The 23,974-nt window shown below is 38.2% G+C and overlaps 1 protein-coding gene across 1 annotated transcript in view; it reads right to left on the reverse strand.

Annotated features, from left to right (window-relative positions):
- Positions 1-3,796: 3,796 nt before the first annotated feature.
- Positions 3,797-23,974, reverse strand: part of NT5E (5'-nucleotidase ecto) — a 1,444,398-nt gene continuing 1,424,220 nt past the window's right edge. The window contains exon 9 of the mRNA XM_044067530.1: positions 3,797-4,805. Coding sequence (XP_043923465.1) covers positions 4,630-4,805 — 176 coding nt within the window. The 3' untranslated portion in view covers positions 3,797-4,629. The remainder of the gene's footprint in view (positions 4,806-23,974) is intronic.

Raw genomic sequence — 23,974 nt, forward strand, 5'->3', positions numbered from 1 at the left:
CTAACCAGGAAAAGCCGAAAGAAGAAGAAGTGTATGACAGATGTCTGAAATGCTGCTGAATCACATGATTTAAGTTTATTTGACAGTGTATGAGAAGTGTGAAATGCTGCTGAATCACATGATTTAAGTTTATTTGACAGCAGACCTCCCAACCGTCCCGAATTACTCGGTTTTTACCGAGTTTTGGGGTCCCAGTAATGGGGTGCCACGATTCCCGAGTGGCACCCTTTCATTTCCGATTTTTTTCAATCTAATTTTTAAATTCCGTGCTTTTGGAGCTGACATCATCTCGTACACGATGACGTCAGCTCCTCAGCCTGTCGGAATTAAGCTTGGATGTGCACATGTGATGCGCGCGTCTATTTGAATACATGCAGGAGGACTGCCGAAGGAGTTGCGTCTGGCGGGCTTGCGAGTATTTAATGGATTGCAGAGTGAATGCAGGATTTGCTGGTACTTTAATGGATTTACGAATGAACACCATAACTGCAGAGTGGATAAACGCAGTCTGGGCAGAACAGATTCTACGGTACCTAATAGAGCGAGTGCGTTTGTGTTATTAGCTACTTAGCGTCTAGCTGCTTCAAACTGTCTTCAGTATTTCTGGGAAGTTTCCATAGGACATACTATACCTGACTGGCTTTGATGATTTATTTTGAAGTGAATTATAAAATGAAGTCCAGGTTCTCATCCTACATGTATACAACCTTTAATTTCAGTTGGTTATGACAAATGTGTTTGTACTAACAAGGTGGCTAACAGTTTTGCAGTAACATCCTGATGAGTGAGGGTGCAAAGCTATTGGGAACTATAATGTGAAAAACGGGAATGCTTTTATTACTCCAAGTTATATCTCTGCTTCACTCCAGATGTTTTTGGGTGAGAGAAAAGGAAGGAGGGTTTTGTTCAGTGCTATGGTAGTTGACTTTAGTAGCTTATACCATGATTTTAGGGCATGTCCTTTGAAATAGACAGACTGCAACGTTCTAGGGGATTTTTGTTTTTCCAGGATCAGCAGACCTTTTCTATTTCTCATTTACACTGTTCCACTCAATGCTTCCTTGAAGTAACCAGGAACATTTTTTTTCAATTCCCAGAAGAATACTGTTAAACTAGGCAGGAGATGCAATGACTTTAGCATAGTTAAATAGAAAAGTCCAATTAACTTAGACAAGGATTTTCAGGATGGCCTATACTTTGAAGGGTGAAAGTGGTCTTCTCTTATTTATTTGTTTATTGTTAATCAACTAGACAAGCTGGTCTCTTTTCAGTCACAACTCGCAACCCATACCAAACGCATAACAGATTGTACACAAAGCTAATATGAACAGTACTTAAAATGTGTATTTTACCAGTGTGTACTCCTGAAGACTGGTCTCTATTATATTGTTTTGAAGAACCAGCAGCATATAAAATTGCAATGATTATTGAATGCATCAGTGAGGGTACATAAAATGCGATGCACCAGTCAAGAACAGGTGATCATACCAAACCAAAGTGGTACCTAGGATGGCAACAACTTATCTATTCCTGAAGCTTCTGCTCCAATTCAAAGCTGTTTGAGTACAGTAATATGAAGCTGTTTTGAAAGTTCACAAGTCTTTTGGATATTAACTACCCCAAGACTAATTAGGCTCTTTAGCTGAACGCAAATCTTCATAGATTCTCAGACCTCAGCTATACACAGGGAATGAATGTTTTAGTGATTCTATCTAATGTGCATTAATCCATCAACTAATTAAGGCAGTAGTTCATTTGTAGAGTCAAATGCTTAAAGGCTGATTCTCATTTTACTTCTAAGAGGAGTGCTCTTCCAGCCACTTCTGGCATTAGTCCATTGCTGCAAAAGTTGTGGTGATTGTCACACAACCAAGCAAACACAGAGATATTCAGTTTTGGCCAGGTTTAAAAGATATCTTGAATGTCTGGGTGTGACACTAAAGTCTAGCTAACTTTACTACATATAATCTTAGAAATTAAAAAAAGCCAATTTTCACGCTTCTATTTATGGAGTTTATAGGGATGGAAGGCACCTAATAGAGTGTGTGTGTGTGTGTGTGTGTGTGTGTGTGTGTAGAAGTAGACTGTTATGGAAATGTTCTGAATACGCCAGTTTTGTCATTATTGGTTCATGCATTTTGTTTCATTGTCTACTGGAAAAATGTTTAAACAATAACTTTAAAATGCACTCTAACTTAAGTCTAAGTGTGCTGTATTATACAATGAATATAATTTAATAGTGTTTATAGTAAATGGGGTGATATAGCCAGGTAATGGGACATTGGAATGGCTGCAGGGGAACTCTGGTGCTATATTTTGGTTCTGTTCAGTTTGCATTTGAAAGTTGGTATCTTACAATTCCATTGGAGTGGGGGGGTTGTGTAATTATGTATGCAAATTTTACGTTAATCAGCGTACAGATTTGTACCTATTTTTCATGGGCCTTGTCCAGATTTTTGATGTTTCCAGGTTGAGAGGTATGTTTGACAGTGTATGAGAAGTGTCTGAAATGCTGGTGAGACATATGATTTACGTTTATTTAACAGTGTATGAGAAGTGTCTAAAATGCTGCTGAATCACATGATTTAAGTTTGACAGTGCATGAGAAGTGTCTGAAATACTGCTGAATCATATAATTTAAGTTTATCTGACAGTGTATGAGAAGTGTCTGAAATGCTGCTGAATCACATGGTTTAAGTTCATTGAACAGCATACGAGAAGTGTCTGAAATGCTGCTGAATCATATGATTTAAGTTTATTTGACAGTGTATAAGAAACGCCTGAAATGCTGCTGAATCATATGATTTAAGTTTATTTGACAGTGTATGAGAAATGTCTGAAATGTTGCTGATTCATATGATTTAAGTTGATCTGACAATGTATGAGAAGTGTCTGAAATGCTGCTGAATCATATGATTTAAGTTTATTTGACAGTGTATGAGAAGTGTCTGAAATGCTGCTGAATCACACGATTTAAGTTTGACAGTTTATGAGACTTGTCTGAAATCCTGCTGAATCACATGATTTAAATTTATTTTGCTGTATAATGAGAAGTGTCTGAAATGCTGCAGAATCACATGATTTAAGTTTATTCGGCAGTGTATGAGAAGTGTGAAATGTTGCTGAAAAACACGATTTAAGTTTAGTTGACAGTGTATGAGAAGTGTCTGAAATGCTGCTGAAAAACATGATTTAAGTTTATTTGGCAATGTTGAATAAGTGCCTGGAATGCTGCTGAATCACATGATTTAAGTTTATTTGGAAGTATATGGTAAGTGGCCGGATTGCTGCTGAATCACATTATTTTGACTTGTGGTCTTCTGGCAGACTATGTGAAGTACCTGTAATGCTACCTCACAGCAGAAATCTGTGATTGACTAACTCACAATATTTATAACTAAGTAAAATGGGTTGCTGATCTAAAGCCAACTCCTAATACATTTGATTAGAGAGAGTCATTCCTCTGGAAGAGGATTTGCACCTTTTTGTAAAACTGATCATTGGACAAGTCAGCTCTAATGAAACAAGATCAGACACTAACTTTACAGATACCAGAACACACAATTATTTTTTGTCTTTCATGAAAATTCAATTAAAACGAGATGTAAAGTGCCCTAAACCAATTAGCCAATGTCTTGCTGTCAGTAAATAGTTCTCAGCCTATATATAAATGTGTGAATGTTGGTGTCACTTTGGAGAACAATACTTGTAGTACATACCTGATGCTGAAGCATCTTATTTTTAAAAGAGAAACTAAAAATCTTTGATAACGAGGTAAAAAATAACATCCATGACATATATCCCATACATCTTATTTATTTAATTTCTTCATTTCTTCATTTATTCATTTACTTGCTAGAAAAACTGGACCAAAGCTTATTTTCAGAATGAATGTAAATACAGTATAATACAGATCAAATCAGAACACAGCTATTCAGAAAGCTGTACAAAATTAATTTAATAAAACACAGATTTAATTCTAGCAACCCTTCATGTTACCTTGCAGCTTAACTTGCCCTTTCTTTAAAGCAACAACTTATTACTGTTTTGTGCTTATTCTGGTACTAATATATCATTGCATTTCAGGAAATAAATTAGTTTCATTTAGTGTATAAGCAGTTTTACCTCCATCTCACCAACAATTCTTATTGCTAAAATGTCCAAACTATGTTAAACCTGCTCTAAAGGCTTCAACATCCTTTAGTTCATTTTCATTTTCTGTCTGAAATGTTTTAATTTTGTTGCCACATTTACAAGAATAACTTCTTAAGCAGCAACTTATGACATACAGTGTGTATCAAAATAATGCGAATATATATGAACGCACCCACTGGAATAAATGCCTCTTCGCCTACGAATGCAATGAAGAGTAACAGTCCAAAATATAAAGCAAAGAGGCAACCGCACACCACCAAAAGATCCAGACTTGGATCCAAGCCTGGATCTTTTGGTGGTGTGTGGTTGCCTCTTTGCTGTGTATCAAAATAGTTTCATTTAGGATGTGAAAAAATAAACAGTGGGTAAGAGTTATGAAGAAATTATTTAGGAAATTTAAATAAAAATCTATAATTGTTTCCGTCGGTGTTCTTAATACAAATACTATGTATTTCAATACATTTCTTTCAAACTTCATGAAAATATAAATACCCGTGTAAACAGCAATGAAAAAACAATTTTAAGTTGTGTATGGAAAACAGATCCAATGAGAATAGAAGCTGAAGAAAACTTGATTCGCCCTTCAACTGGAGGATAAACTCGCTTCATCACTTTAATATACTCTGAAACGACTGAAAGATCTGTGTCCCCTGAAATAAAGAGGTATATATTATAATATAATACAGACAACTGATGAGAATCTCTAGGCTTTTCCAGTCTACCTTCTTCAGTGTGTAATGCAAACACAATAGTTGCTGTTTAATCACATGTATCATCTTCTTAATGACAAACTTCCTTTTCCTATAATGCATATACCATGTATTTTATGTTCCATAAAAGTAGTATGTGACTCTTCCTAGAAGTGGTATGAATTACTGGAACTGAAGTATGTCAGATATGGCCACATCACTGGTGGATTGCTCACAAGGATTGAAAAAAATAATGTCCACACTTCCAGGAGATAAAGTAAAGGTGGCTGGTAATATGAATAAGCATTGGTTGGAAAAAGGGAGATAATAAAAAACAGAATGCAAGAAGTTTGTACATATTTTTCCTTGTACACAGTATAGAAAACTCTGCATTGTTAAATTTGCAGAGATTGTTCCTCTTGGGGTGGTATCCACTAGGCAGTAGGCTAACTAATTAAAAACAGTAAATACTACACTACCTTTGTGGGGATAAGGACTGCAAGCAAATATATCTTGCCTGTAGAAACTCCTAATAGGCTACTAAAATAAATGTGCTCCTAAAATGTTAAAAATCTAGTGAAAAGTATTATCTGAAGTGTTTTCTTTGACAGATGGCATAGCCAATATTTGTTTGTTGAGTTTAGATTCCATAAGTCAACTAAATCTGCATTGCTGCCTGGAAGCAAACCTCTGCAAAAAGTATGCAGTTCCTTACATTTGGTAACTGTGCAGCTATCACAAGGAACACAGAAAGCAACTGTGACAGCCATAAGTTTCTTAAAACGGAAGCATGTTATCTTTCACATTATCATTTACTGAATATTTGAAAAAGTCTACCATTCAGATAATGTAAAGCAGTCTACAGCAAGAAATCTTCAACTCCACAAGACTGCATTAGATTTTGTATTTGCCGCATATGATGTACTCCTTGGTCACCTTAACCTACATCAGTATTGTTCAGCAACTAGGTGCAAGATCAAGATATCTTATAGTAACTTATTTTCAGAAGAGTAAACTAGTGCATGCAGGGAGACACTGCACTGTCATTAGCTATTGCTGTGCACCATACCTCCCAACCTCTTAGAGCAAGAAATCTGGACAAAGCCATACATAAAAGTGGGATAAAGGCCCAAAAATAGGGACAATTTTAAATATTGCTCTTATGAACTTAAAAGTCAATAGAATAACAGGTTTTGCATTAGCATGAATTTTCTGAAGGGTAGGAAGTCTGAAACTCAAATGTCTGTCATTTTCTAACTTCAATCGTTAATGATTTGCCACTAATTTGCAAGAAAACAACAATTTTATAAAAACGGACAATAAATATGAAGCAAAAATCTGGACATTCTGCAAAAATCTGTACAGTTGGGAGGTATGCTGTGCACAGTATTACTGACCATATTCACAAAATCTGCTGAGCAGTTTGGTGTTAGCTTCATCTGTGCTGCTCAACCAACACTACATCTCATGCTATGATTTAAAAAGAGGACTGCAAAGGACTCATGAATAATTAATTAAGGAGTTTAGTGACTCACTGTAAGTCACAAAGTGATATACAGCCCTTCCTTGCTCATAATACACAAGACAATAGTAAACTAACATTATGCTGCCATGAAGTGGGGGGGTGTGAGCTCTGGCTAGATTTTGCATCCGGGAATGTGTCACATCAGAAATATTATTGAGAGAGAGTGGGGTAAATTTGCAGGTTTATCAGATTTGGGGATTATTTTTGATAAACCCCCTAAAATGTATCATTAGGAAGGGTTCAAATATTAAAGATTTACTAGATCATAACTGGATAAATATCAATCATAACAGGCGTAAAAAAGACACACTTTCAAATGTGGATCTTGTTCTCAGTGCCCCTATATTATTAATGCAGAAGATATATATATATATATATATATATATATATATATATATATATATATATATTGTGGGGAGAGAAAAATATGTTAAAGGAAAGTCATACACAACTTGCAACACCAGTGGGGTAGTCTGTATAGCAATGTGTGATGCATATAATGCATTTTATATTGGTAAAACAAGGAAACTTAGGAAAAGGATTTATGAACTTCTTTTTCTTTTGGCTGTTCCTGTTAGGGGTTGCCACAGCAGATAATCTGTTTCCATTTCTTCCTGCCCTCTGCATCTTGCTCAGTCACACCAACCACCTGCATGTCCTCTCTCACCACATCCATTAACCTTATCTTAGGCCTTCCTCTTTTCCTCTTACCTGGCAGCTTCATCCTTAGCATCCATTTCTCAATATACCCAGCACCCCTCCTCAGCACATGTCCAAACCAATGCGATCTTGCCTCTCTGGCTTTGTCTCGAAATCATCCAACCTGGGCTGACCCTCTAATATACTTATTCCTAATCCTGTCCACTCTCGTCACACCCAGTGCAAATCTTAACATCTTTAACTGTGCCACGTCCAGCTCTGACTCCTGCCTTTTTGTCAATGCCACTGTCTCTAACCCATATAACATAGCTGGTCTCACTATCCTCTTGTAGACCTTCCCTTTCACTCTTACTGGTACTCGTTTGTCACAAATCACTCCTAACACTCTTCTACCACCCACTCCACCCTGTCTGTACTCTGTTCTTCACCTCTCTTCCACACTTGCCATTACTCTGAACTGCTGATCCCAAGTATTTAAACTCATCCACCTTCACCACCTCTACTCCCTGCATCCTCACCATTCCTCTATCCTCCCTCTCATTCACACACATATATTCTGTCTCAGTCCTGCTGACCTATTTCTGTCCTCTCTAGAGCATATCTCCACCTCTCCAGGGTCTCCTCAACCTGTTCCCTACTCTCACTACAGATCACAATGTCATCTGCAAACATCATAGTCCACAGGGACTCCTGTCTGATCTCGTCTGTCAACCTGACCATCACCATTGCAAATAAGAAAGGCTCAAAGCTGATCCTTGCTGTAATCCCACCTCCACCTGAAACACATCCATCACTCCCACTGCAGACCTCACCATTGTCAAAATACCCTCGTACATATCCTGTAGCACTCTTGTATACTTCTCTGCCACTCCCAACGTCCTCATACAATACCACAACTCCTCTCTAGGCACCCTGTCATATGCTTTCTCTAAGTCCACAAAGACACAATGCAACTCCTGACCTTCTCTGTACTTCTCCATCAACACTCTCAGAGCAAACATCACATCTGTAGTGCTCTTTCCTGTCATGAAACCATACTGCTGATCACTAATCATCACCTCCCTTCTTAACCTAGCTTCCACTACTCTTTCCCATAACTTCATGTTGTGACTGATCATTTTATCCCTCTGTAGTTGCAACAGCTCTGCACATTGTCCTTATTCTTAAAAATCAATACCAAAACACTTTTTCTCCACTCCTCAGGCATCCTGTCACTTTCCAAGATTTCATTAAATAATCTGGTTAAAAACTCCACTGACATTTCTCCTAAACACCTCCATGCTTCCACAGGTATGTCATCCAGACCAACAGCCTTTCCATTCTTTATCCTCTTCATAGCTATCCTTACTTCCTCCTTGCTAATCCGTTGCACTTCCTGATTCACTATCCCCACAACATCCAACCTTCTCTCATTCTCTTCATTCATCAGCTCCTTAAAGTACTTTTTACATCTGCTCAACACACTCTCTTTGCTTGTGAGTACATTTCCCCTCATTATCCTTTATCACCCTTATCTCATGCACATCTTTCCTAGCTCAGTCCCTCTGTCTAGCCAATCGGTACAGGTCCTTTTCTCCCTCCTTAGTGTCCAGTCTTTCATACAACTCTCCAAATGCCTTATCCTTAGCCTTTGCCACCTCTCTCTCTGCCATGCACCTCATCTCCTTATACTTCTACTTTCTTCATCTCTCTGACAATCCCAATTCTTCTTCGCCAACCTCTTTCTGTGTACACTCCCCTGTACTTCCTCATTCCACCACCAGGTCTCCTTGTCCTCCTTCCTCTGTCCAGATGCCACACCAGGCACCTTTCTACCTGTCTCCCTTACTAGCTCTGCTGTAGTTACACAGCTATTCAGTAACTCTTCACTGCCACCCAGTACCCATCTTAACACTTCCATGAACTTCACCCCACAATCACCCTTTTTGAGTTTCCACCATTTGATCCTTGGTGCTGCCCTCACACTCCTCCTCCTCTTCTTGATCACTGTCATTCTACAGACCACCATTCTATGCTGTCTAACTACACTTTCCCCTGTCACCACTTTACAGTCTCCAATCTCCTTCAAACTGGCCCTCCTGCATAGGATATAATCCACCTGTGTGCATCTTTCTCCACTCTTGTATGTTACCCTATGCTCCTCCCACTTGTTAAAATACGTATTCACCACAGCCTTGTCCATCCTTTTCGCAAAATCCAATACCATCCGACCTTCTGCATTCCTCTCCTTAACACCATACCTACCCATCGCATGGGTATGAAATAAGGACTAAAATTAAAAGAATGCCTTATATAAACACACCCTTGTGTGTAAATCAGCAAAGTTTTTACTTTTTGTACTTGAAGTGCCAGTGGATATTGGGAGTGGGGGGAGGACCATGGGAGACTAAAATTGAATACAAAGAAGTATATTCGCAGATTATCCTGGAAGCTAAGAGACCACCAGGATTAAATGAAACAGTCTCTCTGGCCCCGTCTTGAAACTGCCAGGTTATGATCATTGTTAGTAAGAGTATTTTGTTATATTTAAGGCTGATTACCATTATTTATTCTTTAGCCTTGTATGTCTTTTCAGGGTTATATCATAAATATTTTTAGATTCATGTTACACATTGACACTTAGAATTTGGTATTGCACTTCTGCTGTAATATTTATTCTGAACACCAGAGGGAGCAAAAGGACAATTTGATTGAATCTAACGTGCTTTTTAACTCTGGATCTTATGAATATGTATGTTAAATATTAAATATGCATATTAGGTATTTTACGCAAAATATTTTTAAATTATTTTTATGAATGAAGATTTTAATACATTTATTATCTTTTATGACATTGATGAAGTTTTAAAAAGTTTTTTTTAGTGTGTTCTAGGTTTTAAAAGTTTTTTAGGGATATGTTTTGACCGTAATTGAATAATTAAGGATGTTATTTTTTTGGCAGTTCGTGTTGTGGGGTTTGTATAAATAGAAGTTACATGACTGGTGCTGTCACATCTGAAGAAGTTTGTACTGGGGATGAAAGTGTGGTTGTAAGTTAATGTTATATGTTTATTGTTTTTATTTATTGTGAACTATCTTGCTTTGCCTGGTCGAGGTTTGGCTGGTCCTTCCAGAGTGCCGCTTTGGATTTTCTGTTCTTTTCCATAAAAGTGGGGACTAATTTGGTACACAAAATTATCCAAACTCATCTGTCAGAAACATTACTTAATACATACGGTAGAAATTCTCATTCATGCTGGTTTGCAGCCAGCTTTACACATGGCATTTTGAGTTTGCGATGAAGGCATCTGTTTCTCAGTTTCAAGCTCTAGGATTCAGTCTTTCCCTCTGATTACAGTTTATGTGAAGTTTGCTTGCTGTTGCAAGATATGTGTAGGTTTTTTCCTAGGCACTTCACTTTTCCCATGCTTTCTAAACATTTGCCATTAGACTGGCTAACTTAATATGTCTATGCATATTGTGTGGTCTATTTGCTTGCATATTACATTTGCTGTAGCTCTTCTTGTCTTGGTCAAGGTTATTATGAGTGAAAAGGCTCCAGAATGGATGAGTTCACTTAACCAGTTGGCAAATGATTAAAACACAACCTAGACTGCTCACCACAACATTTATGAGACTTCCAATGGATAACTGCATTCTGGATCAAATTTCACAGCCTAATGACAGACTGATTGCCTTTAGGTACACTGAATACAAGTAAACGCAATTCTCCCCATTTGTTGGCATAATGGACTATACTGATATTATTTATCTGTGTTAGCAGAAGGCCAAACAAATGCTGTGCTCTGATAGTCTAAAGGCATATATAATACTTTCATGTTTTGGACACTGCTACAGGTAGGAAACAGCAGTGTTGCAAATACACCTGTAAAGAACATTCTGACTACTTTTAAGCCTAATCTGAGTTTATTGGCTCATCCAATTTATGCAAAATTCACTGTTCAGGGGTCATAGCAATTACAAGAAAAGTAAGCTATGAGACCATTTGCACCTTGCTGACATCTACTTCATGATATATGCCCTGCTTCTAGTAGGGCAAAGTAAGTTAGGCCAATGATGAATTTGAGGCTATCCATCCAGGTTTCTCTTCAAGGATGTGAGGGTGTCACTCTAACATATGAGGGCAATTTATTGCCGATATGGGAATAAATGCTGGGTAACAAACCTGTCCTTCTAGTGTGTTTTACTTATATGTTGCTTGAGATTCAAATCCTTACCCTGGGATTCATTAACAATCGTGTAGGCTTTGCGCTAAGCCTACACAATTTAAGCATGTTAGCGCAATGAGCAGCAGTGCTAATCAAATATGCATGCTGATCATCGGGAATGCACGTTTGCAAGCACCATTTCATGGGTATCAGTCAAAGCTTGTGGCCATGGAAAGTTGCATGCAAGCACAAACAGAGGATGTAAACAAAACAGTTTGTCTCTAGGCAAACATAATATATGAGTACATGTTGTAACCCAGAAATATTAAGGGCAAGTACAGTGAAAGAACGCTGAAAGCCACAGTGGTGCAGCGGTTGCATTGTCGCCTCACAGCAAGAGGTTCTCCCATTCAATTCTCGGCTGGAGCGCCTTCTGTGTGGAGTCTGCATGTCCTCCCTGTGGTCGAATGGCCTTCGAAAGACATGCGTGAATGAGTGTTCCTTCCTTAAAGGTTGGGCGTCGAGCTAGCACCTCAGCACCGTAAAAATCTACTGCCAATCATTAGCAGACCGGAGTTCCGCTATGGCGACCCCTAACCTGGAAAAGCCAAAAGAACAACAACAGTGAAAGAAAGCTGAAGGAGGGGAAATGGCAGAATTGCACTAAAATAACACTGGTTGTACTGCAGAAGTAATTAAGAGGGGAGGGGAAATGGGGAAAGTGTACTCATAAGATGCAGGCAAATGTGGTGAAGCATCAAAGAAACTTTTTTAACAGAAATCCTGCCATACTGATGTAATGATAATATCAATGACAATACCTGAGTTATGCACATAAATAAAAACTGACATGCTAACAAAGGATGTGAGAGGGATATACAGCTGCAGTGTAACAAAAGGGGGTTAATGTGATATACATGTTAATAAAATGCTGAGCTGAGATACCGGTCAGCAAGGACAGGAGATATATTATGGGATGAATGCATAGACTGCAGTTAGTGCATATGAGATGTATATACAGGGAATTTACATATGCAAGTGGACACCACTGCTGTATTCCCCAACTCACCATTTATACACAAGAACAAAAGAACCTTACAGCTGTCATGTCATGCATACCAGAAATGGACATGTTTTTGCAAATAAATGTTATTGGCACCAATAGGAAAGGGGTTTATCACTTATAAGCATGTAACAGACAAGCACATATTGTATAGTCATGTAAATGATAAATGGTAACATAATAGCACTCAACATATATAACTGACAAATGACAACACAGATATGATACATTTCATGATTTCAAGTTTTGCATTTGTAATATGCACACATCTCAAACATCGTTTTACTAGGCATGCTTACATTGAATCATGGGAAACGGTAACATAACAGCAATTCAATAGCACCAACACACAAGAAAGTGTCATAACAGAAGACTAGTCACAGTTTCTGATGGTCTGGCAGCATGCCATACAGTAAAAAATATTTTATGGAAGCCCTCATCTGCCATTAAGCTGTATAGTGTGATGAAAACCATTGCAGTAATAAAGTAATGTCTGGATGAAGACATGCAATATGCAGCATAATTATTTTGGAAATATTTAATGCCTGTGAGCAATGAATGACATAATAAACATTAGCATCATATCATTGTCGAACACATGCCAGGATGGATATCACAAAGCTGCATACCGATCATGGATGCCACAGAAATATGCATATAGGTTGTGTCATGAAGAATACCCTTGAAGGGTTTACAGCACTTTCTATCATAAGGGGGATGCTCTACCTTGTATGACAGTAGCCTGAAAAAATAGCCCTCTCACTGTGCCATAACTGCTGTCTGTGTCTAAGCCACTACTGTTTGACACAGTTATCTGATAGACAGATATCACCAGATTCAAATAACTGCTTATGATACTAGGTTCTCTACAGACCTCTGTATTGACTGCATGTGCCACAGAAAATAGCAATGTAGGCTGTCACAAATAACCAAAATCAATGTGTGCAGTAAGAAATGAGTAACAAATATCATATGGACAATCTGATTTAGTCAGAATGCTGAAAAGCAGCTATGTATGTTACTGTCCACACAGCAGTGAGCAGTACAATTATCAATGATTTTTTTTTTTTTTGCCAAGGAAGCTTTTTTCATCATGTAGTACACAGCCTTTTCCAGAGCTGACCCACACTATTTCTGTAGGTGTGCCATACAAGCCAGCACTCAATGCACAAAGGAGCACTCACAACATGATATGCCATGAATAACATTTCACTGGCATGTAATCACAACCTGTGATGATATATCATTGTCCAAAATAAAAATGGAAAGGAATAACTAGATATAATGGTGTTTCTTTGAAGTCAGTACATTCATATAAGGTTGCCCTTTGCAGGAAATGAACAGCAAGCTATGCGACTCTATGGACTAATGACATGTGGATGAACCACAAGAACAACAACTGAAGTTTTACCACAAGAGTCACACTCCACCAATGCTAACTTATTTCATTATATGTATGTGTTGTAAACAATCTCTTTGAGATAAAAGGGATGGTGGAGGCCTCTCCCAATGTAAATGTACAGATCATAACTGTGATGGATGTCACTCGTGCATTACTGTATAAGGCCACACAATGTTAACATTCACTGACTGGGGATGTTGAACACCTGAGCATTTGACAACAGAAAATGCATGATACTGTAGAGAATGAATGCACCACTGTAGAAGTCCTGCTACAATTGTGAGATATGCTGGTATGTCAAGGCATTATATTATACTATTGCTGCAAGGGATTTGTTTGCTAGTAATTGCTTTACTAAGACAACAACATACAATATGTCGTCTCATTCCCTCATACCAGAAAATAAGACTTACTACACGTTATGTAAAGAAAATGTAAACATATGTAATCATTTCTCTGAATAAAAGAATTGCTATGCAAGAAATTATCACAGCTTTTTATAAGAGGAATCAACATCTATACTTGTAAATACCAGAAGTGTTTCATAGCAGTATACAGTCACAATAAGACTGACACAACATAGTCTGAGCTGGAATGGCTGGAACTGAACTTACTACCTAAGGTCACATTATGTGTGAACAGGTTAACCAAAATTGTAAGAGTTGCAAGTTTAACCATTGGAGAGCAGACATACATTAACCAACTGAAGTAACTGAGTCAACATCACTTTGAAATCAAGATAACCTGTTGATAAAATTATTGCCCATGTACACATTTCAGCAAATGAGAATGCATGTATTCATCTTCATTACCATACTGACCAATGAAATCTGTGCATCTTCAGATTGTTGAAAAGTACATCAAATTGAACAAACAGCCAAGCACAGCAGTGTAAAGTTCAACAGACTAAGTACAGCCATGGACAATACAATCACAAGCTATTGCCATAAGCTGTGTACTTCCACTTAGATTTTGTTGCATTTGTTGCTTGGGGTCAGAAACTGTACAAATGCAGCGGTGGAAGAATAATGACGCAGAAGGGAGAAGATATAGACACAGGGTGAGATGGAGCCAGGGACAAAGAAACTTATGTGAGAAGGATAATGGTGCTCATAAGTATATGCAGTCAATGGGTACACATAAAATAGTGTACCAAAAACAGTCAGTAACACTTAGCTAGTGGATGGATTAAAACCCTTGAAAGTAGTCAAAAATCTATTTTTATACGTGCACATTATCTCATCATACCACAAAGGAATTACTACTGCATAGCATTTAAATAACACAACTGAAATACAATGACAACTTACTGAAGCAGAAAGGGTGAACAGAGAGAGAGAGAGAGAGAGAGAGACAGAGATAGATGCAGAGAGGAATAGCACCGATATATTTTGTGGGACATGTAGGAACCTCTTTTTGGTGTGTTCCTCTTATTAAATTATCACTAAGCTGTCATGCTCTGTACAATAAAGTGCTTGGTACGGGGAGAAATAAAGGGGTGGGAGAGTTCAACAAACATGAAGACATAAGCAGGATAAGATAGTCTTAATAAGTCTCCCTGTTGGTGCTGCAATGTTTTTGCAAATGATGCTTTACTGCAATATTAAAATGGTTTGTTAATGAAATACTGTATATGGAGAGAAATACAGACATTTGCAGTTAAATATAAAAACATTAGTCTACAAATAGGGTGATTATCTCAACACACCACAGTTAAACAGTGTTCAGTGTCACTTAGCATTGTTGTGCTGTGCCGACCTCTGTGCAAATGCCAAGAACAGAAAGAGAAGCCTTTTCTAACGGGCATTTCTGGCTATGTGTGTTGGATGCAAATCTGTTTCTTGATCAGATTAAATGTGTAAAAAAGGGATGGAAAGGACAGTGGTGAAAATGGGGTTGGCAAGCAAAAGGTAGGACACAGGGGAAAGAATAAAGGAATTTGCAGGAGGGTGGTGTGACAGCACCATAGTTATCCAGTTCTTCACAACATAAATGTACAATTGTGCACACAATTTAATGACTTTGTGGTGTTACCACACCAGTGATAGGTGACACAAACAGAATAATGTTGTATGGTCAAATGGACCAAATCAAGTGTGTCAAGATGACACACAGACAAAGTGGAGAGCTATGCATGGGGTGTAACTTTTTTGTGGGAGGTGCCCATTTTTGTGTGTGTGGGGGGGAGAGGTATGTTGTGGAAGGTGATTAAGGATGATGGGGCTGGGTAGGGAAGGTTAGAAAGCATGCTCAGATATACAGGACATGCAAGACAGAGAGGGATGGTGACGGAGGCAAACAGTTGGGGGCCACCATGATTGGGGATAGGTAGGGGACATCAGAGGCAGATCCATGTCCAGCTTAATAACAGTGAGAAACTAGTACTCAATCTCAGAATTATCATCACTGTCTCCTGTATCAGCTGCCTGGGTCAGTGCCAGACATGGCATTGATTTAGCAATCTGACCCATGACCTCTTCAACTCTACTGATCACTGGACTAAGACCCCTCTCCATGATAACCTCCACCAGCACTGTCAGCTCCTGCTGGGTGAAAACAGTTGCCACATCCACTAGTGCTGCTCCTGGAGGGTACAACTACACCAGCAGCCGGAGGCACAGCTACCTGATACAGGTGGTGCAGGTAGGGCAGGCGTTGCGGAGGCAACACTGACATGTTGTGAGCCTGAAGTGCTGGGTGCCTGGGCTGCCATCTGTGGCAGTGGTCTATTTTCCTCTCTGTGCTATTGATCATTTTGTTTTCAGCAGCAAGGTATGTAAACAGAAGAATGGTAATAAATTATAACCACCCCAAAAAACAGATGGGGGAGAGAAAAAAAAAGATAATTAGATTCATGGAATGCCACATTAATTTATTTATTTAATAAAATTTTGGGGGCAATACATAAACAATGATGATAATTTATTATTGTACACCTTTGACACATCATAAAGTTATGTAGGACTTTGGGTCTACTTCAGTAGACCGACATTTCACTTACCCACCTCCCACTTGGCCAAGACGAAAGGACCGACAACCTCAGAAGCCTGACATCTGGAACACTGACTTTTCACGCAAGGTAAGTAACCGTTTGGCCATCCTGTTGAACTTTGCCCTTTACCCCCATGGTAGTGCGATCTTGGAGTTGGTATATTTAATTAGGGGGGGTGTAGGGGGAGTTTTGTTTCATTTAATTATTTTATTTGGGATGGCCAAGTGGTTACTTACCTCGTGTGAAAAGTCGGTGTGCCGGATGTTGGTCTTCTGAAGTTGTCGGTGTTTTCATCTCTGCCAGGTGGGAGTCTGGTAAGTAAAACGTTATATGCACATTTTAGCTAAGAAAATTCTGAAAAGTTTAAATACATCAGTAAAACTCACTTGCATACTTTTTGTATAAACATGTCAAGTAATACTTCTACAGTTGACACACCAGTAAATGTTTGGTTTAAAGTTAAAAATTGGGTAAAACAGTCTAAAAACTGTGTTCCAGAAATGTTCATTTAAAGTTAAAGGTTATTTCAAAAATGTTATATCTTTCCAGGCGCAAAAGGGTTAAATCACAGAAGCACTCTGCAACAGACACACTATCTCATGATTCGTAGAATGAGTCAGCTTCTGTCAATACTTCTTGTTTGCAATCTTCAGACATCAGTGTAAATGCTACAGCACATGTAATTTAAGATACAAAATGAAGTTGTAGTATAATTTCAAATACAAATGCTCAAAATATAATAAATTCTAGTGTACATGTAATTCAAAGTACAGAGTTAAGTAGAAGTACTGTAAACACAATGTATGTAACATGCAGATTTCCCAAACAAACAAAGCAAACATTTGCAATGTCACAAGTTCACATTATTTCAAATACATATATTCAAAATGTAATAAATTCTAATTTATTGTATTCAAAAGCCAGGATGCCATGGTGGTACGGCAGTAGCATTGTTAACTCACAGCAAGAGGTTCTCCCGTTCGATTCTCGGCTTGGCTTGGGAGTGCCTTCTGTGTGGAGTCTGCATGTCCTCCCTGCAGTTGGGTAGCGTTCGAAAGACATGCATGCATAAATGGGCATGCCTTCATTGAAGGTTGGGTGTCGAGCTGGCACCTCAGCGTTTCGTAAAAATCTACTGCCAATCATTAGCGGACTGGAGTTCCGCTGTGGCGACCCCTTACCGGGAAAAGCCGAAAGACAAACAACATTATATTCAAAAGCCAGTGCAAATATTTCATTGATGGGGGATAAGAGGGATCAGAGTGCAGATTTTAATCAGTCTGATAAAGTAAATGCCAGCATAAATGATATACAGATTTTGGAGAAAAGTAAAGAAGAAACACATGCCATAGCTCATGTCAGTGTTGTTGCTAATTCTATAAAAAAGGATTTTCAGCTTATCTATAAAGGGTGTGACAGTCCAGCACCAAACCAGATTATTTGTCATTGTTTAAAGTTGAAAGAAATGACAATATTTCATTGTTTACAGAAAAATTATGGAATAATGTACTGATTAATACAGACAAATCAACTTCAGTTACAAATAGACCTTTATTAGTGGAGACAAATGCAGTTTTGTCAGGATTTAAAGGGACAAAGATTACAGCAGTTAGTTCAAAGTGTAAGAGTTCAATACAAGTTATGGACATGTCAGAGTTGCATGTTGTTTTACACTTCAGTAACACGATTTTATGGAAAAATAAAAATGTTACCAAAAGTACAGTTGTGCACACAGATGAAACTTGTAAGAATAAGCATGTATTAAATTGTCCAAATTTTAAAGAAATGGTTATGAGAGGAACATGCAGATTTATGGGTTAAAGATAAAATAAATTTCAGTTCAACTGACACAGCTGAAGTGCTCAGGAAGATGTATTGGGTGTGGCCAGTGAGGAAAAAGGGTAACAGATTGTGTAGGGTATACCAGAAGTGGAAGTCAAGTTGATTTGTAGAATAAAGGGTTTACAGTTACAGAATTGCCAAATAAATTTGTTGCGTTACTGTTTAGTTTAGTAGACATCATTATTATGGTAGTAAAGTGTTGCAATGCATAAATAATATCTTGATACAGACAGAGACAAAAAAGCATTCACAGACATTACATGATGTTTTGCTAGTTTACAGAATGTAAAATGTAAAGTCAATGCTACATTTTAGAAGGGACAGTACAGTTAAAAGTTCAGATCCCATGAAAGAAAGGACTGCATTATAAATATTGTGTGTCAAAGCCACAGGTTCATCTCCTATGTTATACTTGTATAAAGGGCAAACAAGTAAACTTCCAGAATTAGTACTATATAAAGAAACTTAACATATTTGTATAAAGGATGAAAAAGTAAACTTCCAGAATCAGATCAGTTCAACTCTAGTAAAACATTTGTCTATGTAAACAGATCAAGATTGTATATATTTAATGCAGAAAGTGCAGTTTATCAGATTACATACCAGCTCAGCAGCTGAATTAAAAACAATACTATATGACATAAAACAGTATGGTAGAGATTCCTATTGACAGTTTATGCAGTTACAGTTATTATTATTTATCCAAGAAAATTGTAGACAGTGATGATAAATCCTTGCAGCATTCAGTAGTACTAAAAAAAATAAATGACATCAGCTAAAGGAATGGCTATGTTAAGATAGCAGGTGGAGTTTCACACACAGAACAGTATATTAGATCATGAGGGTCAGAAGAGTAAACATAGACCCCTAGATTTAATAAAATCCATGTAGGCATAGTGTAGAGCCTACACAGAAGTTACTGTGTCCGTGTAAATGCTTCCCCCTTGGTAGCGCGCCATGCATATTAATGATGGGGCATTGCTGAAAGAGAGCTGTGGAACACGGTTATTGAATCAGTGTAGGGAGTGTGTGACTGTGTCCAAGATGATTAACACACCCCTTGCACTATCCAAGTGCATTATATCAATGTATTTAACTTTTTTTTTCAAGTTTGTGCAGTGTGGAGCGCAAGTGACACGTGTCAGACATCTAAAAATAAAAACTGGATGCATTTAATTTGTGATGCAAAGGACAACTTTAAGGATAGCAGGATTTCACAGCCTGGTGCTTAACAGTGCTTGAAGTTAGCTCAGAGGTATATGTAAAAGTATAGCAGCATTCCACATATCCATGTATCCAAGTGATTAGAATTATGGCCCTATGTGCAGTAGGGGTTACATGTGAAAATATTGAGTGATTAAAACATCGAGTCTTGCAATATTGAGACCATAACATTGCATCCACATATTAACGAAAACTGACAACATCGAATTGCATAAACGTCGAAACTGGATCACTGAACTAGCTGACATGCAGGAGCTATGACGTCCAGAACAGTTTATATTTAAAACATCATTTAAGTGGTGTTACACCTTTAAGAATCACATCACAACTATCTGACATCATGGCGGAGAGTACAAACTTTGTTCCCAGAGTACTTGGCAACATCTACCCGGTCACAAAATCCCAAAAGGGTAAGGATGTACTTCTGATTGATGGATTTGTCTACAACTTAGAGTGGAGTACAGCTATAAAGTGTTACTGGTGCTGTAAGCTAAAGTTGTCTAGTAAATACAAAGGATGAGCAGTGACCAAATCATTACCTGATGGTGAGAAACTGTGTAAAACAACAAGTCATATGCATACCTGCTGAAGTACGTTATGTGATGTGTACCCATCTAAAAGAAAAGGCTCTATTATCCAGAGATACACCTTGCTTAGTTGTAGATGATGTCATGGCTACTACTACTTTAAGTAGTGTTCCTAATCTACCTAGTAGAAAGGCATTGGTTCAACAAGTATGCAGAGTGCGTAGACTACAAACTGGTGTATGCTGCAATGATAAACCTACGCTACAAAACATTGATTTAACAGATTTCCCTTTAAAAGAAGACATTTTCATTAGTAAGCATCACATAGATACATCCAGTGGTCTGACTGTGTTGGTAATTTCAACTTTAAGAAACTTGCAAGATTTAAGCCGTCGTACTATTTGGCTTATGGATGGTACCTTTTTTTTAAAGGTATAATCTGTCAGCAATTGTACAGTTTGCACGGGTTTGTACAGTACGGTACGTATACTACAACATTACCTCTACTATTCTAACTCATGAGTAAAAAGTCTTTGAAGAGCTATAACGTCATGTGGCACTGTGTTTTATCTCTCATGGCTGAAAATAATCTTGTAAGTGTAGCAAAATATGTTCTCTGCGACTTTGAGATAGCTGCAATAAAGAGTCTGAGAATGAACTTAAATGGTGTTGTTCCAAAGGGATGTTTGTTCCACTTTAGTCAGAATATCTGGCAAAAGTTGCAAAATTTAGGTTTAGCAGGTTTATATAACAAGTGTCAAAGGTTCCAAACTGAAGTTAAATGTCTGGTAGCACTTGCATTTTTGAAAGAAGAGGAAGTTCCTCCTGCATTTAATATCTTAAAGCAGACATTCTCTCCTGAAGGGCAACCTCTGCTAAAATACTGTACAGACTGGTACTTACTAGGTAAACCTAGGAAGTTTTCAACTAGAACCTCTTCTTTTATGAGATTCCCACCCTTATTTCCTAAGGTGTTTTGGAATATCTCTCAGCTAAACCTAGAGTGTCTGCCTCATACTCAGAACTGTATTGAAGGGTGGCATCACCATTTTAAATGTTTGCTTGGGGCTCATGCTAACGATCTAAACGTGCTTATGTCAACCTTATGTAGAAAACAAAACAGAGTTTAGGAATTGTGACTGTGTATGTCTGTGGGTTGTCCTCCTTCTCCCAAGAGAAGTAAGCTGTTGTTATGGGAGAATACATTTCAAACAATTATAAGCGGTAAAGATTTGTACGATACTCTCACCTTCTTACAATCATTTGCTATCCTGCTTAGGTTGTGATGTCATATTAATGGTGGAAGGAGTTCATTTTATGTTGGTGCGGTGTCCACAGATGTTTTAGTGTTTCGGGTGGTAGACATAGAATAATGTTGGTGTAAACAGTTCTGAAGGATATGGAATCAAATTCAAGGTTGTTTCATATGATTACAGTACATACGCACTTCCTTACTGCTTAGTAGTGCTGTTCACTTTTATGTTTACAGTGGAGTCTACATGGTTACTGGGAGTTTGTGTTCTTGCCCTAGATTATTTCGATGTTATGGGATTATGTTGCTTTCGTGCAGTTATTTACGGGTGTCACTGTTCGATCTTGTGATATGGTAATTCGATGTTGTCAGTTTTCACTAATATGTGTATGTGATGTTATGGACTCGATATTGCAAGACTCGACATTTTAATCACTCAATATTTTCACATGTAACCACAGTAGGTGCAGGGTTTGACTACATGGAAGGGAAATTAAGCATTTATTTTCCAAAGACAAATTATTATGATTATTTTTCAATCTTGATCTGCTGCGCTCAGCTAAGCTCTGCTAAGACCTACTCAGACATGCTAAGCACTGCTTAAACAATCTCTGTTTATGCATTGCTTGGCAGTGCTTGGCTGTGCCTAGCTGGTCTGCGCACTAAGCACCACTAAGCATTGCCTGTTTAAGCACTCCTCAGCTGTGCTGGTTTCCATGGTGCCAAGCGATGTGCCTTAAAAATTGCCCAGTGCTGTGTAAGGGCAGGAAAACAAGCTATATTAAGCTCAACAGGTGGGAATACAGCATAACCAGTTGGAGTTTGAACTGTGCAGTAACTATGGCAGGCAGTAAAGAGGGTGCATGCTACTCAGCACAGTGGTGGAGCATTCTGGAGTACCGGGTCATGGTTGGACTCCTGGTTAAAGACCATGAATACTGGCTGTTGCAGGGGCAGTCCCAGAACTGAGAATGCAAGGCAGAGGCCTGGAACCGGCTGATACATGAACTCACCAGTGCTACAGGTATCCCCCACACATGTGAGCAGGTCTGTCACCACTATGATGACCTGAAGCATTGGAAGGGGGATCTTCTGGACACCTGGGTCCAGGAAGCTTGGGCTCGGAATGCCCTACAAGTTTGTAAGTACTGTTACTATTGTTTTACCAATACCTACTCTGAATGTTTGACAGACAGGTATGCATAATGGTGTGCTTCTCTCCCCACAGCTGCAGAGGAGAGAGCTCGCAACCTAGTGGAGCATGCTGGGCACTTGGCCAGGTTGTGCTGTGAGTGTGGAGAGTACAAATTAATTTGCAATCTATAGTCAAATAAGCAAGAAAGAGTAAAACATTAACTGCCAATAGATATATACAGTAAAAATTTGTGTATTGCAATGAATGTGGATGTAGACCTGTACTACAATAAGTTACTACTGCCAACTATAGTGCAATAAACAGGGAAGACTAAAGCACTAACCCCGTATAAAGTAAATGAAATAAAGTTTCTACTGCAATAATTGTGGAATTACAGCTGTATTAGAGCACCTGCATTACATCAGCTGTTGTGCAATAAAGACTCAAAAATATACCAGTAACTGCATGAAGGTACCCCTAATAAAGCTGTGTTATGCAATATGTGTGTAATTAGGGCTGTTTTGCATGAAATCAATTACGACAACTGCACTAAAATAAAAACACAAAGAATACCACTACCTATCTCAAGGTATAGCTAATGAAGAGTGTTATGCAATAACTGTAGATTCAAAGCTGTATTACAAGAAATGCATTATGAAACCTGTTCTGCAATAACATCTGGAGCAATAGCATTAACACCCAAGGTATACTGTGTATATCAGGATTGTCTTGTGTTAACCATAGCATTTCAGCTATATGCATTCAGGCTCTGAGGTATGGTGCTGCAAGTATGACAGTGTAATAGCTGTAGACTGCAAATATACTATCTGCAACTGTATATGGGTGAGGTAGCCAATGCAATAATCTGATATGGTTTGTAGACTTCACAGATATTTCCACCCACTAACAGTATATTGTGCACACCTGCATTCTATGCAGTAATGTATAGTTTACCTAGTGCCTCTGTCATGCATGAATCTCATGTAAGTGTGTTCAACTGTCCCTGCAGTCTAGTATAAAACTGTAGTACTATTAGCAGGTCATAATTTATTTCCAGGTGAGCTCTAGGCAAATATCAGTCAGTCATTAATCAGCAGTGCCTCAGTAGCTCAGTTTGTTAAATGCTCTGTCTGAAGTACATTTTGTCACACACAGACCAGGGTTCAAATCCTGTGCCATATAGTAATAAATATTACTGAATCAGTTATGTATTGATGATAGATGTTCTCTCCACAGGAAATACAGGTAAATGGGTGAAATAGCCCTTATTATGAGTAAATAATTTGTGTGTTCAGATGTAACAGACTAACAGCACTGACCAGGAATGTGATAAGACTTCATAAAATAAAGGCAAAAAGTA

This window comes from Protopterus annectens, chromosome 1.part0 (assembly GCF_019279795.1).
Source record: "Protopterus annectens isolate FY-2018-M chromosome 1.part0, PAN1.0, whole genome shotgun sequence".
In the NCBI taxonomy this organism is placed as follows: domain Eukaryota; kingdom Metazoa; phylum Chordata; order Ceratodontiformes; family Protopteridae; genus Protopterus; species Protopterus annectens.